The sequence below is a fragment of the Pelodiscus sinensis genome, chromosome 26 (assembly GCF_052426305.1).
Source record: "Pelodiscus sinensis isolate ZL-2025 chromosome 26, ASM5242630v1, whole genome shotgun sequence".
NCBI classification, from domain to species: Eukaryota; Metazoa; Chordata; order Testudines; family Trionychidae; genus Pelodiscus; species Pelodiscus sinensis.
In genome coordinates this window covers 19,925,878-19,942,857 of record NC_143077.1, presented here as the reverse complement: position 1 = coordinate 19,942,857, position 16,980 = coordinate 19,925,878, and the positions used below count along the sequence as shown (strand labels likewise).

General features: G+C 53.4%; 1 protein-coding gene across 1 annotated transcript; it reads right to left on the bottom strand.

Annotated features, from left to right (window-relative positions):
* Positions 1–10,334: 10,334 nt before the first annotated feature.
* Positions 10,335–15,774, bottom strand: EDN2 (endothelin 2). Its single transcript, XM_075908673.2, has 5 exons — positions 15,621–15,774; positions 14,748–14,892; positions 13,496–13,615; positions 12,639–12,743; positions 10,335–12,294 (listed from the first exon to the last, which is right to left on the bottom strand). The coding sequence occupies exons 1-4, from the start codon at positions 15,700–15,702 to the stop codon at positions 12,701–12,703; spliced, it is 390 nt and encodes a 129-aa protein (XP_075764788.1). The 5' UTR covers positions 15,703–15,774; the 3' UTR covers positions 10,335–12,294; positions 12,639–12,700.
* Between the last annotated feature and the right edge of the window lie 1,206 nt (positions 15,775–16,980).

The following is a 16,980-nucleotide window of genomic DNA, read 5'->3' as shown; positions in this document are numbered from 1 at the left end:
GTTCCCTTGCAACTTCCAGTGCAATCAGCAGGGCTTCTCCAAAGCGCCTTTAGAACCAGGAATGGGAGAGGGAAAAAACAAATCGCACAGAGAGTTGTTAAAAAAAAAAAAAGACAATTCTTCCATTAATCAGGCCCTTATCAGCATCAGGGTGCTATAAACGACAGGGTTTAACTGGGATTGTGCAAATGTGTTTGTGGCGGGATGGAGCGCCCTAGAACGCTGCAGGAATGCAGCCTGCATCCTGTTTTCCTTGCTGAGGGGGTAGAGGTGGGGGGAGTGCACTGCAGGACTCCTTGAAAAGCCCTACTGTGTTTTCCAAAGGCTCTGAGTTGTGTTTGGGTTTCCTGCCTTCCTGGACAGCAGCACTAGCCTGAAGGGTCGTGAAATACCAGCTTTGCTCTGTATAAAACCTGAGCCTCCTCCCCAGGAGCACTAAGAGGAGCCAAGGCTACTTGGCACCAAAAAGTTGAACTTGTCTCCTTCCCTCTGTGCCTGGTCTGATACTGGAGGGGGAAAGGGGGATTCCCAAAGCTGGGAGAATTGTGGTCCAGAAGCTGGTGTGTTCCCTATATGCTGGCCCCTCCCTATAAACTGGTCCCATAAATGGCATCACATTAACCACCTGGTTCTCTGTAAAACTGAGGGGAACTAGTTAATAAGGGATGGGAGGGTCAAAGAGTCACTCACATGGTGGATGGACAGGCTTTCGGCTCATCTGGGGTTCCCACCGGGCCTACCGGTGCGGAGAGCATCTGCATCGAGTGTGTGCGGGGGGAGGGGTTCTTTCAAGTAATTCTGTAGGGGGGGGGCCTTCCTCCGAAACTGACCAGGAGGAACGGCCATGGAGCACTACAGTTATATTCACTGGAAAATGCCGTTTGGTCTCAACTGAAACTACTGGCAAATTTGGGTTGAATTTTGGGAATAATTTCAGCCAAAAAAAGAAAAACGTCTAACAAAGTTGATACAACTTTCTGTTTTGAAATGATGCTTAGAAATGTTTAGTTAGATGGATTGGAAAGAAGCACCGAATGGGTAAAAACCACCACGGAATAAAATGAAAACCTAAAAGAAATTATTTTGATTTCCACAAAACTTTTTTTCCTATTTTTGTTTGGGTCCCTGAAGCAAACAGCCCGTTACCTGCCCCGCTGTAGTGCTGGGGGCCTCCGTCCCCATTCAAGTCCCTAGAGATTGAAGGTGCCCAGAGCTTTGCAGGACTGAGTCCTTAGTCCACACCTGCAGATTCTGTCAATCATCTGGTCCCTTTCGTCCTCCTGCAAGAGAGCGCATCTTCTGTTGCAGCGCCTCCTTCGACCTTCAGACACCTTCTCCTGCTTCTCCCTGAGGATCCTGGGCTGACCTCCAGCTATTCACCTGTTCAGTCTCTCTTCCTCACTCTGGGCCTTGTAGGGTTTCATCCAGTCCTTCCCTCTCCATCAAGGCTGGGAGCTCTTCTGATCCATTCAGACTATGCCTGTGCATCATGGTGTCTCGGGTCCCTTAGCCCCAAGCAGTGTACTGGAGGCTCTAGTCTAACCTCTATCTAGCCCAATCTCCTTGCAATGGCATGATTCGTTTAACTATTTCCAGCATTTGAAAAAGAAAGATGTCTGTGGGCGTTTCCCCCTTTCAGCGCCTGATGAAGTACAGTACACACAAGGAGGGGCTCCGGCCTGGCAGGTATGTCAAGGGAGCGGTAGTCACAGTTTCAATTGGCTTTACACTGAGCAGTGGCTCTAGGGAAAGAATCTCATCACTGGACCAAATTCTGCAGCTTGTTGTGGGAAGCCGGCGCAGGGCAAAGATGTGCTTTTGTCTGATAAGGACAGGCTCCTGCCAGGGTGGGATAACTGAGGAAGGCGTTCCCACAAGCATTAAGCAGCCTTCTTATTCTTCTCCTCTCCTGGCTCCGGCAGGTTTTATGATTCTCATTATGCAGACATATTACTTTTGGATTGACTCACTTGAAACATTGATCAGCACTTTACCGTCGCCTCCCGTTACCGTGGGTTTATGACACTCCCAAGAACTTAACTGTTCACACGCTGCTGCAAAGCACACTGGCAGATTGGCAGATGATTAAGTTGCTGAAGGTCAAGGAGATTTCTCTAAATTGCTCTGTGTCTGCCACTCCCTCTGAGACTAAGCTGGGGGGAGAGCATTCTGCTTTAATAATAAAGTCACGCAGATATACCTTGTCTTTACCAGCAGGTCCCTGAAGAAAGGGCTCTTCTAGTTTTTAAGGGCTTGTCTGAGCTCTGCTGCAGTTTGGAATTCTTGTAAGGTTTCATGGCATGTATTGTAAACTAGAAAGAAAGTAACCCGTCAGGTTGGCTTATTGAGTTGTTTAATGCATATGGCAAACAATGCGCTACCTGGGACACCACAAAGGGAAAGCAAAGGTGGGGCGGGCAAAGGAAGCTCTTTTTAAAATCCCACCACATTTGAGGCGAAGGTTGGGTGATTTTCTAGCCTTTCTCTGGGTCCTGCTGAATCATTCTTTCTACTGACTAGTTATTCCTGCAGCTCCTAAAAGTGCCTGGAACAGCCTCCCCCACCCCACTTTAGACTGCACCAAGGGTCAGGACAGCCCTCTGCAAAGTGTTTATACCCCTCTTGCCGATCACACAAGCTAAGCATGGGGCTGGGTTCTCAGAATACTCAGAACAGCTGGTAGGAGCAAAGCAGGGGCATGGACATTCCCTTTTGGGCACTGTTTGCCCCATGGCACTCGCTCTTGCCTCCTCAACTGTCCTCGTTTTCCATTAAATGAATCGATTCCCCAACCCATGACCACACGTGCACCCTCATCACAAGCTCAAGAGGCACATTTTGCAGGGAGACCCTTGCTAAGACAGTGCTGGTGCCCGAGTAACTCTTCTGGCAAAGCAGCAAAGCCCAGCACCTGGGGCAGTAGTATGGTGCATACAGTCCTCAGTTGCAAGACAAGGCCAGGATCTCATTTCTCAAACATCCCATTGCTCCTACTCCTGGGCATTTTGATAGCACTGACATGCCAGAGGGCAGCTGACGTAACTCAAATAATTTCAACAGGACGGCACTGATTAACACCCACAGACAATTTGTCCCTCAATCTTCAAAGCCCTGTCCAGACATGAGCCATTGGAAGCACACAACACCCCTATTTGCCAGATGGAGACGTGGAGGCTACACTGCTGAGTTCTTCTGGGATACAGGAGGTAACCCAGAAAAGTTCTGCCGTGTCCAAGGAACAGTTTCTGAAAAAGCAGACACGTTCTTACAGCATCCCTGTATTCCTCATTGTATGAGGAAGAATGGATGTTCTGAAAGAGGAGGGTTTTTCGAAATTTGGCCCAGTGTAGACAGGCCAAATTGTGGCAAAGCCTCTTCCCCAGAAAAGTGGGAAAAGATATGCAAATTGAGGTTTGCAATTTGTGTATCTTTTTCCAACTTTTCTTTGCAGTCTAGACATAGCCTGAGACAGAAAGAACTGTTGCAGAGTCAAGATTAGAACCCAGAACTGGAACTGGGCAGATGGCTTTTCTCACCTGTGACTATTTTTGAGATCATGGAGCTTTGTATCAGTGCACACTGGGATGAAACTGGGAGCTTTCAATATTTTTTTGATGCTGAAACAGAAAGTCTCCACACCCGGAGGGTCAGGTGTCTAAGTCACACACTCGGGATGTGAATAGCCAAGTCTCAAGAGACTGTTGGACTGAAACATTGGTCTCCCATCCTCCCGGCTAGCACCCTGTCCAGGCTACAGTCAGTCTCTGTTTCTCCCTGTATGTGATTAGAGCTGCCCCACTTCGTATGAATAAATACTCATGGAGTCAGAGAATCGGCTTCTAGAGCCCTGTAGGTAAAGCACTTGTTTGGGAGTGGGGAGACTGAGTTTAAACCCGTGTCTGTCCTGATCTCCTGAGCGCTCTGTTCTGCGGGAATGGGTTCTCTCTGCTTTTAACCAGAAATTCCATCTTGGATCTGGAACCCTTTCCCGGACACACTTCCATGGAACCTGGCACATTTCTGTGGGTGGTGGTGGGTTTGGCAAATTGGCATTTTCCAACAAAAACTCGTTTTGTCAAAAATTCCCAACCAGCTCTTCTCAGGCTGTCCTGTCTTCCAGGGACAGACTCCTTCTGCCTGTGCCAGTGCTTACATTGTTCCTGGGCTTGCCAGAATCCCGGCATCTCTAAGCTTGGTACTTCATAGCCCCAGCACCGCAGGGCTTGCCGCACCCAGTACCCCTTTCACTACAAATTCAGGCCTCACCTGAGCACGGCTACAGAATAGGACCAAGCCACTGGAATCCAAAGATCAAAAATATCTGGGGAAAGGGAAAGATATTGCCAAGCCGTGGAGGCTCCAACTCTCAGTTTTGTTTTAATTACTTTTGTTTAAATATCAGAGAAAACCTTTTAGGTTTGAATTTACCACTCCCTCCCCTCCCCCCATTTACCACCTCTGCAGCCCAAAGGATGCCCTGACACGAAACTGACAATAAACCAATATGAAACTGATTCATCTAACTTCATTCTTTAAGAGAAGAGACTTTACAAATGAAAACAAACAATTTGAAGAGTAAATTACATTTTTACGTTATAAAATTGCCAGTGTGTTCCTCTGTATTGGGAAAATAGCCCACACATAATCATCTACCTATACATTTTAGAAATGCCTGTCCGTCTGTCTGTCTGTTTGTTCAAGAATTCCTAAGTGATAAGAGCTAGGACCACCAAATTTGGTAGGCACCTTCCTCTTATCCTAACTTAAAGCAAAGATCAGGGTTTTGTTGTGCCAAGAAAATGGGAGGTGCTGGGAATAGGACTGTTTTCCATAACACAGAGAGGGAGGGGCATAGGGAGGAGGGAGGTGATACTGAGAGTGGCCACTGAGGGCAGCCGTACCACCAAGAGAGCAGCCAGCAGGGCTGGGGCTCTGCCATCTTGCCTGCCACCAAACCCGGTAAGTAGCCCCCCTGCGGCAAACCCTTTCCCCCGCATCCCCTGGCCGCAGCGGTGGAGGCAGGAAAGACCCCTGGCAGTCCGGGGGAGAGGGCTGGGGAGAGACAGAATGCCTCTAGCAGCTGGAGAGGGAGGCCGGGGGGGAGGGAGGGGAGACAGAAGGCCCCTGGTGACCAGAGGGGTTGTGGGGGAGAGAAAAAGCCCCATTGGCTGGGAGAGCTGGGGGAGAGAAAATTGCCCTGTTGGCCAGGTGGGGGGAGAGAAAAAACCTTGCCAGATGGGACCCTCTATGCTGAGCCCCTCCTCACCCCCCAAGTCTCACTCTTGCATCCCTGCCATGCTCCAGTTTCCTGCCCTGCACCCCATATCCATGGGGCCCTGCCCTGAGTCCTGCACCTACCCACTACCAGCCCCTGCTCTAAGTCCTGCAAACCCCTCCCCCGCCCCCCCTACACACCACCAGCCCCCTGCCCTGAAGGATCCAAGCAACATCGGGTAAGTCTTCTAGTATAAACTAAAGAGGACTAAGGAAAGAGATTCCAGCAGTATCTAAATTACAGAGATTGTGGCTCATCTTTCAGCCCACGCAGAGGGATGGACATGCCTTTGGCAAAGTAACGGAGGCAGGGAACACATGGGCTTTGTCTACACTGCAAGGTTTTTGCGCAAGAAGCTTTTTGAGGAAGAGATCGCAAAAGCACGTCGAGACCTCAATAGCGAATTGCAAAAGCGATGCGCTTTTATGCAAGAGATGGCCATCAGAGCAAAAAGGCCATCAGAGCACTGTGCTTTTTCTGATAGGCTCTTCTTGCGCAAGAAACCCCTGCGGAGCGTCCACACGTGCCTTTTTGCACAAGAGCTGTAATGCAAAAAGGAATTATTCCTCACGGGGCAAAAACTCTCTGTCCTGTCGATTTACTGTATTTTTGGGGGGGGGCGGTGCAAAAATGTGCTTGAGCTGTGGATGCTCTGCTGGTTTTTGTGCAAAACCCAATGTTTTTGCGCAAAAACACTTGTAGTATAGACATAGCCTGAGAGACAAGGAGATTAGCCTCCAGGGTGTCTGCCAGCTGAACATCAGATAACACTGCCCAGCACGCATCCCCCTGAGCCATGTCCCATCCACTTCTGGCTTGATTTCAGCTCCCCTGGGAGGTTTTCCAGACGTGAAACAAACAAAATGGAACAAAAAGGTCAGGAAGAGAAAAGGCCACCCAGCATTTCCCTCCTGTGTTAGTGAGGAAGGCAGGCAAAGCTCTTGCTTGCATCACTTGTTTGGGTCACGCCACACACTAGGGCTATGTCTACACTGGCATGATTTTCCGGAAATGCTTTTAACTGAAAAGTTTTCCGTTAAAGCGTTTTCGGAAAAGCGTGTCTAGATTGGCACGGACGCTTTTCCGCAAAAGCACTTTTTCTGGAAAAGCGTCCGTGGCCAATCTAGATGCGCTTTTCCGCAAAAAAAGCCCCAATTGCCATTTTCGCGATTGGGGCTTTTTTGCAGAAAACAAATCTCTGCTGTCTACACTGGCCCTTTTGCACAAAAGTTTTTCGGAAAAAGACTTTTGCCCGAACGGGAGCAGCATAGTATTTCCGCAGAAGCACTGACAATCTTACGTGAGATCATCGGTGCTTTTGCGGAAATTCAAGCGGCCAGTGTAGACAGCTGGCCAGTTTTTCCGGAAAAAGTGGCCAGTCTAGACACAGCCTCGGTGCCTTACTTGTTCTGGTTTATTTCATATACCCCTTCGGAGCACCCACCACTACAACAAACATGGGGAAAGTCAACAGAGCTCTTGTTTTTGGACCTCATGAGAGTTTTTAAAGAGCTGGCTGAGGGGATCACAGGACCATCACTGAGATGATGACACTACCAAAAGAGGGAACTTTCTGGAGTGAGCTAGAAAACTCCAAATTCCAAAAAGTAAGGTTCCCTCTTTCAGTATGCACACCTTCTCATTAACTTTTGGGAAGGGGCCATAGCCACCTTGATTGAATTGAGCTCATTAGCACTAGTCCTTTGCATAATAATGTAACACACCCATCTCTGCATGTGGCATATACCTGCCAAACTGAAGTTTCCATGTCATGCATTTGACAAAGTGGGTTCCAGTCCACAAGAGCTCATGTCCAGATACATGCATTAGTCTTTAAGGTGCCTCAGGATTCGTCGTTGTTTTTCTGAAACACACCGACACGGCTACCCCTCTGAAAATGATCACCTGAGAATGAGTGTGTTTCTAGTATGGTCCTGAAATGACTGGTTCTTGGCCCTATCATCATTAAGGGTTTTTTTTTTTATCCACGACTTGGAAGAAAACATAAAATTCTCACTGATAAAGTTTGCACAAAGATTGGCGGAGTGTAACAATGAAGAGAGAGGCCGCTGCTATAGAACAATCTTGATTGCTTGGTAAACGGGGTGCAAGCAAACAGTGTGCATGCTAATAAGTCTGACTGTAAATATCTACATCCGGAAACAAAGAACATTGGACATACCGACAGGATGGAGACTGTCCTGGGAAGCAGTGGCTGGAAAAGATGTAAGGGTTGAGGCAGATACTCCGCTGAACAGGGGCTCCCAGTGGGATGCTCTAGCCAAAAGGACTAACATGATCCTTAAAGGCATAAACAGGGGAATGATGAATATTAGAGAAGTTATTTTACCTGGTGTATCTTCTGGGACAGGGGCCAGCAATAAGCCAGAGGCAGTTCACCTGAGTTAGCCCCTGGCAGACCATTGCTCCTTTATTTGCCTGTGCTTCTGCAGGTCTTGCGCTTGCAGTTCCCATCACTGTCCCCAGCCTATGGGAACTGCAGGAAGTGGCACGGACCGGGAACTGCTTCCTGCGACTCCCATTGGCTGGAAATGGGGATCCGTAGCCAACAGGAACTTCAAGCGGCCATCCCTGTGGAGGTGCATGTAAGCACAGGAGCTGCCCCAGGCAAATCACGTCCAGCCTGTGGACCGGCTACTGCCCACCACTGCTGTAGGAAAATAACGTGTCCAGGTTTGATGCCCACAGTTCGAATGGCGATACACTGGAAAGGGTTCAACGAAGAGGCAAAAGAACGCTCTGAGGATTAGAAAAGCTGCCTTCGAGCAGTTGACGTGGGGAGCCTGATCTGTATCTTAACACAGAGAAGGCTAAGGGGAGGGGGTTGACCACAGGCTGAAAGTACCTACAAATATTTGCTAACAGCCTCTTTTGCCTGATGGCAAAGGTCCAATGGCTGGCAGGTGAAGCTGGACCAATTCACAGCAGAACGACGATGAGCATGTTTAACTCAGAGGCGACGTGAGCCCGGGAGCACTTTGCCAAGGGCTGAGCTGGATTCTCTCTCGCTGTCTGTTTCTAGATCTAGAGGAGATCTCTTTCTAAAAGCTCAGTTGCAGTTCAGACAGGCACCCTGTAGCCTGGATTACACGGGTCAGCCTCCGTAATCGGAGCGGTGTCTCGCGGCCTTAGAGTCTCTGTATTTCTGATGCAGATTTAATGGCTTCTAAATAAAATGATCAAGTTTCATTCCCTGAGGGCTGCAGTCTCCCCTCCTTGCCCCTGCCAAAGAAGTTCCTCATTCCATCAATAACCACTGGAGGGAATGTGGAATAAAGTTTTGTCCAACATGTATAAGGGTGTCAGCATCTGCCTGAGTGCACATGGTTATTCATCTGCCTGGAGGCTAATCAGAAACGAGTCTCCTACAGAATCTCCTACTGGAAGAAAACGAGAGTCCCGCACAAGGCAGGAGCATTCCTAATGCACAGGAGGCATTATTCATGGCGGGATCTAGGGCAGGGGGCGGACGCTCTCCTCTCAAACACCAGAAAGAAAGGGGGCTGGGAAGGCATCTGCTCTTCTGGGATTTTCTCCTGATTGAAGTTTTATTATTTTGTTTCTTTTCTTTTAAGCGTGGAACTTTAAAAAATATTCTTTGTTTGACCCACCTGCCCGAGTCCCTGTTTTGGCACGTAACACATTGCAGTGGAATTAGTATTCATTTCTCTCACTGCTTAAAGGATTATTAAGCTCTCATTCCCTGGGGTGCTCTGCTTAGCACAAGTCATGAACAAGGACTCAGTTTCTCAGCCAGCCTACGTTAGGATCACTCCACTGAAGTCAATGGAGCAAAGCTGGTTCCCACCAGAAACCCTTTGAAGATGCTTCTTGTTGTTAGCTCAGGCCCTAGCGGAGACACTGGCCAAGAGAGGCCAAGGACACTGGAGGGCCTCAGGGTTTGAGCATCCAGGGTGTGTCTAGACTACATGGCTCTGTCGGCGGAGCCACGTAGATGAGTGTTCTCGGCAAAGGGAAATGAAGCGGCGATTCGCCACTTCATTTACATCAAAATGGCTGCCGCTCTGTGCCGATCAGCTGTTTGTCAGCACAGCGCGGTAGTCTAGACGGGGATCAGCCGACCCCAGCTCCTGTAAGCCTCGTTTCTAGCTAGATGCTCACCCTTCCCTTGGTTAGCAGGGACACTCAGCCAGACCGGGGGCGGCTCAGAGCTGTGCCAATTTCATCCTTATTGGGAACAGGGAAACAGTCCCATTCTCACCCTGCCTGGGCTCATTCTTTGTGAAGAAAGAAGGACAAATAAAGGCTGGCCCTGACACAGCCACAAGAGACATTCCGTGTGATGTGGAAATCATCCCGGGGGACAAACGAACGAAATCACGGGAACCTCGGCTTCCTCATTCAAGAGCCCTGAGATCAGCGACAGACGTGGGCAGGTCCAGCAGGCAGCCTGGGCGCCTTTGACAGTTACTGGGGAGAAGGTTGAATGAAAGTCGGGCGAGTCCCACCCACCGTGGGTGGGTTTCACACTCATTGGTTTCAGGAGGGCGGGTCCCTTTTGAAACAAGCCCAAGCAAGCCAACAGGCGGGGAGCGTGTGTTTTGGTGGTTGAACCCCCTGCACAGTGATGGCACCGTTCAAGGGGATTCACAGCCCCAGGGCCTGCTCCCTGTACCAGCAGAGCCTGCGCCTTGCCGCCAGGAAGTCTGACTGTCACTCTCCTCCGCACACTGCGAGCCTGCGATGGGGGTCATGGGCACAGCTATGCCCCCAACACTCAGTCCAGAGTATGAGCCAGTCACGTTGGAACTGTTCCAAGCTTGTGTCTCAGCTAAATAGGGCCCCCGCCCTGAAACCTGGGCCTTGTGTTTTTGTAAGAAGCAAATGCACCCCCCCCCCATTCCTTCCCATCTTTACAGATGCATCCATGTCTCCGTTCTACCACACGGGGAAACAGCTAGCCCGGCTACGTTCTAGCCTCACCCACTGCTCCCCACCTCCCTCCATTACACGCCTAGGCTCTTCCCATGTGCCACCGGCTCTCGGGGGGGCAGGGAGGCAGGAAGAAATCAGAATGTCACCTTTTGCCATCATTTATTACAAATTCAAGTTGACGTGTTTGCAGTTTACTGTCTAAACAAAAGGTTAAAATAAATACACTGAACCGTCAGGCTGTTGCACTCCACAGGTGCATGCTCTAATTTACTCCGTTCCAAGAAGGGTCGTTCCACTAAGACCCACAGAGCAGTTGTTTGATTGTGTTTAACATACTGAGCTGTGTCATTGAATGTGCAAAGCTTCCCATTCAACCAGGAATTTATCCCGGCCTTTCAGGAGGATTTTACCCTTCAGAAGTCAAAAAAATCCCCAACCAAAAATGTGGGTTTTCTCTCCAGCTCTAGACACAAGAGGACCTGCTGCTAAAGTCCTACACGTGGGTGAGTTGGTCTCATTGTTTTAGTTCTTAAAATCTCAGCTGCGGCCATGCTTGGCATGCCCACTGGGACTAGCCTACGACAGGGATCTGGTTCTGTCCAGCAACAGCCTTTGTAAGCGTGGGTGGACAGGCGAGCCCACAGCCAAGAGCGGGCGTGCAGCAGCGATTCCAGGCGTGCGGGTGTAACTGCATTAGTGAGGCGAATGTTTTCCAGCCAGGCTCGGGAGCAGAAGTTATAGAAAATCTAAGAGCCCAACCCCCCACTGCCCCTTGGCATTTCCATCAGTCTGGCAAGAGGCTCTTCCAGAGCAGCTCGCCTGGAGGGCCAGTGGAATGAGGATGCTCCAGGGCTGTACGTAGCTCAGTCTATGCCCATCCCTCTTGCAAGAAGCTCAACTGGCCCCGATGGCTCTTCCAAATGCAGCTGCTCTCCTCTCAACTCGGTGGGCTTTCACTTCACGTCATGCCAACCTGTCTGCTCCCTGGCTCAGGGGCTGTACCAGAGTTAGGGGGCTCTAGCTTTCCCACGAGCCTTACCTGGCACATCAGCATCATTGGTCTTGGGCCCCCACCACCTCTGCACTGCCCCCAGCTTCTCCTGGTAGGGGGTGTTCTCTGCCTAGCAGCAAGCTGGGGGCGAAGCGAAGACTAACCTAGTTGCAATGTTCTACCCAGCCAATTCCACGTCCGGGGGCGTGAGACAGCAGCCACACCCCCGTGCTGGTTGGGACAAGTAGTTTGGCTCTGAGTGGCACAAACGCGACCTGCAACACAGACCATGAAGGAGATGCAGCTCTGAGTTTCCCCATTCACTGGCTGCAGAGCCAGATGTGCAGGATTGAACCTCGGTTCGGAGCTAAACAGACTTCTTGCAGCCTAAACTTGAACCCCTCCTGGAGAATGGGCCTCAAGCCAATGGCTTAGCAAGAGAAAGCCAGAACCGGGGTGGTTCTCCCATGGTTCTTTGTTAATGGGAATCCCAATTCATGGCACATGGGATTGTCTTTGGCAGAGCAGTAAAGAGGAAAAGTCCTAAGACGAGCCCCAGTCGGCAAGAGCCCCAGTCAGTCTAGGATGGCTGCCAAACCACACCTGCAGGAAACCCTGTTCACACACGGAGCAGGCCAGGTCTCCGACGCAGGATGTTCTGGTGCTGCCAAGTTGAACACTGAGCGAGGCTTTGGATATGCCCAAGTGCATTGACTGCAGAGGCAGTGCTGAGCACGAAGAATCCAGTGCAGAATCTAGCTGGTATCTGGCTGACAAACCGCATCTTCAGCCACCAACCTAGGTCACACCGTCACAGCATGCCCAGGGGGATCCTGTGTCCATTTGACAGCAGTCTCTGAAGGGCTGAGCAGCGCTGGGTCATTCAGCAGGAGGGCTGCTGCCTCTGCTTCTTCCACCTCTCCTGCCTTCCCCATTGGCCCCTGCTTTTCCTTGGCTTCTGCTCTTTCAGCCAGTGGCAGCCGCAGGACTCCAGATAATTCCAGGAAACAGGATTTCTACCTGTTCCGTTTTCTTCCAAGACAAGGCTGCTGGTCGAGCGTTCCTCCGAGAACGGCGCCGCCATCCAGGGCGCTGGGTGTCAGCAAGGTCCCTGTGAACAGACAAGACCAAACATTCAGCATCTCACCTGTAACTAGAGCGGAGGAGAGTGACAGCCAGTGTCCTACGCCAGTCACACGATGGGCTCTAGCCAAGTTCTGGCCTGGCAGAAGATGGGGCAGCCCTGAGAATCACAGCGCTACAATCCTATGACAAAGGATTCCCCTCTCCAGACCTTTGCAGGTCCCCTGACAGGACCAGCTGGAACTGCAGTAAAAGCTACCCTTGGAATCAGAACGGTGGGATTTCACACGCTGAGAAGGGCGGTTTAGGGGGCAGGGCGTGCCCGGGGGCAAGGTCTTGTGTATTTAGCTCCAGTGGGAACAGACTCCTTACCCTGGAGCTCTCAGAAGGCCCGTCTGTGGATGCTTCATGTCACTGCTGCGGGGATTCTTTCCCTATACACCACGGCTGGGTGGGAGCTTCAGATTCCCAAGATACCTGGAAGTCAAGCCAAGACAAGCATGTGAGCCCCTTGCTTTGCATAGGCTGGAGAGAGGCTGTTCAGTAGTGACGGATGGCAGAACATGGAGCAATGGGCTCAAGTTGCAGTCGGGAGTTTAGGCTGGATATTAGGAAAAACTATTTCCCCAGGAGTGTGGAGAAGCACTGGGCTGGGTTCCCTGGGGAGGGGGTGGAGCACTGGGCTGGGTTCCCTGGGGAGGGGGTGGAATCTCCCTCCTTAGAGGTTTTTAAGTCCCGGTTTGAAAAACACCCTGGCTGGGTTGATTGAGTTGGGTTGGTCCTGTCTTGGACAGAGGGCTGGACTCTGACTCCTGAGGTCTCTGCCCACCCTAGGGCTCTAGGATTTATTCTCTTGCCCTGCAATGCAGCAGAAGGAAGTGGCTAACCCTGTGCAGAGGAGGGGCAGGGGAGTTCTGCAGAGCTCTCCCACGCCCCTCATCCCCATGCAATGGTCATACCAGCACTTCCTGCCAGGTGCTGCCACCCCAGCGACAGAGAGAACATTGTTTTCCACAAGCAGTAAGGAGCCTCGTGCCAGGACTTCTCCAGGAAGGTGTGCAAGCCACTGGACAGGTTCCAGCTGCTGCCTGAGAACAGTGCAGCAACCGAAGACTGCACGAGTCCAGCTCCTCTGAGCCCCAAGCCTGTGCAGAGCACCCCTTGCCTGTCAGTGGAGGGGGGGGGGGTCATCCCATTGCCAGACGGTCCCAGGGACCCATCGGGCTCACCAAGGCTTTGCCTGGCAGAAGGTTGCACAGACGCTGTCCTTCGAGTGTGAGCACTGGCACCTGCCGAGCGATCTCCTGCGACGCCTTGGCGGGCTCCCCAAGCCATAGGGAGCGGTTTGTCTGTTAACCAGAGAACACAAATAAGCAACTCGTCTTTACTAGCCAGCAGATCTGGCAGGCAGGCTTGGGAGGGAGCCAACTGAAGCCATAATAATAAAAACACTCATCCCTGGGCACAGGGTGAAAGCCCAATGGCATTTCTAAAGCTATAAAATCCAGCTCCCGCCTCCCACCCACCCCTTTTCTCCTCCCCAGCCCCTAGACCAGCACCAGCCAGCAGGTACCGGATGCAAGGGGAGTTTTAGCCTCCTTGTAGCCACACAGAAATACCGATTGTTTAACTGCACAGGCAGTTCGGCTTCCTTCCATACGCTGGTCTCTAGTAGGAGTTGCCAATGCCCAGCTACAGCAAGAGTCAAAGCGGCTTCCCATCCCCTTCACAACCACAGGAAACCAGGTTGTATGCACAGGGCACGTTACAAGTGCAAAGGCAGGGCTGGCCTGTACCAGGTTCTTCTGGTCACAGCATTTATAGGCATTGACATGTGGGCACATTCCCTTTCCATCCTTGATCACAATCTGCTCCCATCACCTCCAAACTCCTCCCTGCCTCTGGGACGGGCAGAGACCGCAGCTATTTTCAGAGCCAGGTGTTACTAATGACTGCACATTAGCAGGCAGACTTACAGCCACACCTAGGGAAGAATGCCTGTTTGGATTGGATAGAAAGGTGACAGCCACAGTCTGAAAACAGCCAGAGCTCTGCCAAGTCACTAGCACCCTGTTAGAAACACTGGTCTCGAAAAGGAGGGTTTGGAGTTAACGTGCAAAACAGACTCAAGTTTGTGGCAAGCTGGAATTGCCCCATTTTAGTTCCTTTACGGTGGCTATTTAAAGGGGGAAGATTTAGTAAATCCCCCCCCCCCTTGTTATTTATATGGTCTCAATAGACTGAGTCCAGAGCTTTCACTGCCAGCTGTTTGATGACATGAAGCAAGCAGCTGTAATCCCAGGAGGAAACAGGTATTTTCTGGAGTGACCAGGTGCCCTATTTTCTGCAACAGGTGACACACAGACTGGGATTCACTCTATCCCCTCTCAGCACCTGGCCCCCGGGCTACCAGCCAGAGGAATCAGAGAGGACTTATACAGTACCAGCAACAGTATCTGGGACTACAGTGCACGTGCTCACCCTGGGGTGTTGACCCAGATGATATCCAGGTGACAGAAGTAAATGCACTCCTTGTCCAGCCAGCTGTTGCAGGAACATCTCTTTGTCCTGGGATGCCGGCTGCTGGCGGCAGCGAGGTGGGATTCCAGGGGAGGCCGTCCCATACCTGCCGCGGAGGGAAGAGAAACGGCTCGGTCCTGCCACAGGTGGAAGCGCTGGTGACTGCGCCGTGGCATGGAAACGCTGCAGCTCCCCGGGATCAGGGGTTAGGTGCCTGTCACTTTCCAGGGCTGTTTTACAGGAGGCGCAGCCTTGCTGATTAGGCATAAAAGCGGCCATAAAAGCGCTTGCATAAGGCTGCGGGGAGCTCGCTAGAAAACGTGGAGCGAGGAGGGATTGCCGGGGGCAGCGATGTGCAAGGCGCTGCCAGCGCGCCCCGGTCACGTCCGTGCCCCCCGGGGGCTGGTGACAGCGAGAGGGGCCCTCGGAGTCCCCTGCACGTGCCTCCAGCGCGTGGCTGCGGGCCGGGAGTGTATTTAGTGATTGGAGCTTGCGGGGGAGCCGGGCTCGGGCTGCCGCCTGCGGGAGCGAGGCCCGAGCACCGGGCGCTGCAGCCGGCGCCCCGCGGGGTCCCTGGGGCGCACGAGCGGGCCGCTGCGCAGGCTGCGCGGGGGGGGGGGGCGCTGCAAGGTGGGTCAGCTAGACACCCCCCCTCACGTGGCCCTCAAGTGCCGGGGCCTGGAGAGCCGCGAGGGGGTGGGGGGGGGTCTGCACGAGGACTGGAAACTCGCGCTGGAGCCGGGAGGACGCGTCCCCGGAGCCTGCCCCGGGACGCGCCGTCCCCTGCAACCGCAGCGCGATCCCAGGGCTCCGCGAAGCCCGGCGGGGCCTCACCTTCGCCCAGCAGGATGCACAGGGTGACGGCGAGCGGCAGGAGGCCCGCGGGCCGGCGAGCCACGGCGGCGGCTGGCTTCATCCCGAGCAGGGGGAGGCCGGGGGCTGCCTGTGCCCAGAGCTGCCGGGCGCGCTCCTGGCGCTGCCGCCCCACCGGGCAGGTGCTTTATAGCGCCCCGGCCGCCGCGTCACGGCGCCGGGCCCGCCCCCCAGCATGGGCCGGGGGCGGATGAAAACAAGAGCCGAGCGCGGGCGGGAGCCAGCCAGCAGCCCGGCCCCCCGCGTGGTTCCTAGGGACGCGGCGCTGCAGGGCCCGGCGCGGGCAGCAGCAGGTCCGAGGGGTCCCCACGTGGAGGGCGGGTCAAGCGGGACCCGGCCTGGGCGTTGGGCAGCCCCCGTGTCCGCTGCTCTCCGGGCAGGGCCTGGCCCCTGCTCCCCACCCCCAGCTGCTGGCCCGCCTGGGCCCCCTGCTCTGTGTAGCCTCGGGGCCCGCGCTCCCTCCCAGCTGCAGGAGACGGAACGGGGGGGGGGGGCAGGTTTCACCCCGGGGAGGTGGCGGAGCAGCTCGCAGGTGCGCCCAGGGAGCCACCGGCCCCGGCCTGTTCAGGCAGGAGGGGAGCCGGTTTGCAAATTGAATGCACCGCGGGGCGGGGGTCAGCCAGTCTGGGGAGGCGAGACGTGTCTGGAGCAAAGGGGCCTCCCGGAAAGAGACGTGCTAAATGGGGGGGGGGGGGACTGACCCACGGGAAAATCAACCCGGGGGCCCAGCAGTGAGAAGCAAAGGCGCCAACGAACCCCAGACCCTCACTGACGTGGCCCTTGAGTGAGAAGGAGAAAACCTCTTCCGACTTTCCCCTCCCCGGGCAGAGCCTGGGGGGCCCAGCCTGGTAGATTTTGTGTGCTGCCCCCACAGGGGAGGGGGAGAGGGGCTGGAGTGCCAGTGCAGGCTTCCCAATGCTGGGGGGGGCTGAGCCTTGGGGGCCACATGCAGGCAAATGGGGGGGGCGCACCCAGGCCTTAGGTTCCGCACCCCGTGCTGAAGGACCATTGCCACAGAACGATAATACGGGCGGAGGGTGGAATGAATCCCCTGGCCCTCCAGAGCCCGGAGACAGGCTGGTGCTGGAGTTGGCTTCCCCGTCACCCCGCGCTGGGTGTATCTGACGAAGCCCCCCAGCCTTGGAGAAGGCGCTGGCCCTCGGTCACTTAGACCTTCTGAACTGAGGCAAAGGCATTTATGATGGAGCCTCCCTCCTTGGCCTCTGGTGCTGTGGAATGGAAGGGGCTGGCTGGAGGCAGCTCACAGGTGTGGCCAGCAGGTGGCGCCAAACAGGGGGGAGAGGGTCCCCTAACTGAGCAC

What these genes read in the sequence shown, in the direction of transcription:
- EDN2 (XM_075908673.2), bottom strand. Translation starts at nt 15,702, where the DNA reads ATGAAGCCAGCCGCCGCCGTGGCTCGCCGGCCCGCGGGCCTCCTGCCG. An exon ending in ATCTGGGTCAACACCCCAGG is followed by an intron (nt 13,616 to 14,747) that starts GTGAGCACGTGC and finishes TCTGGTTAACAG; the next exon opens with ACAAACCGCTCCCTATGGCT. An exon ending in TTCTGCCAGGCAAAGCCTTG is followed by an intron (nt 12,744 to 13,495) that starts GTGAGCCCGATG and finishes CTTGACTTCCAG; the next exon opens with GTATCTTGGGAATCTGAAGC.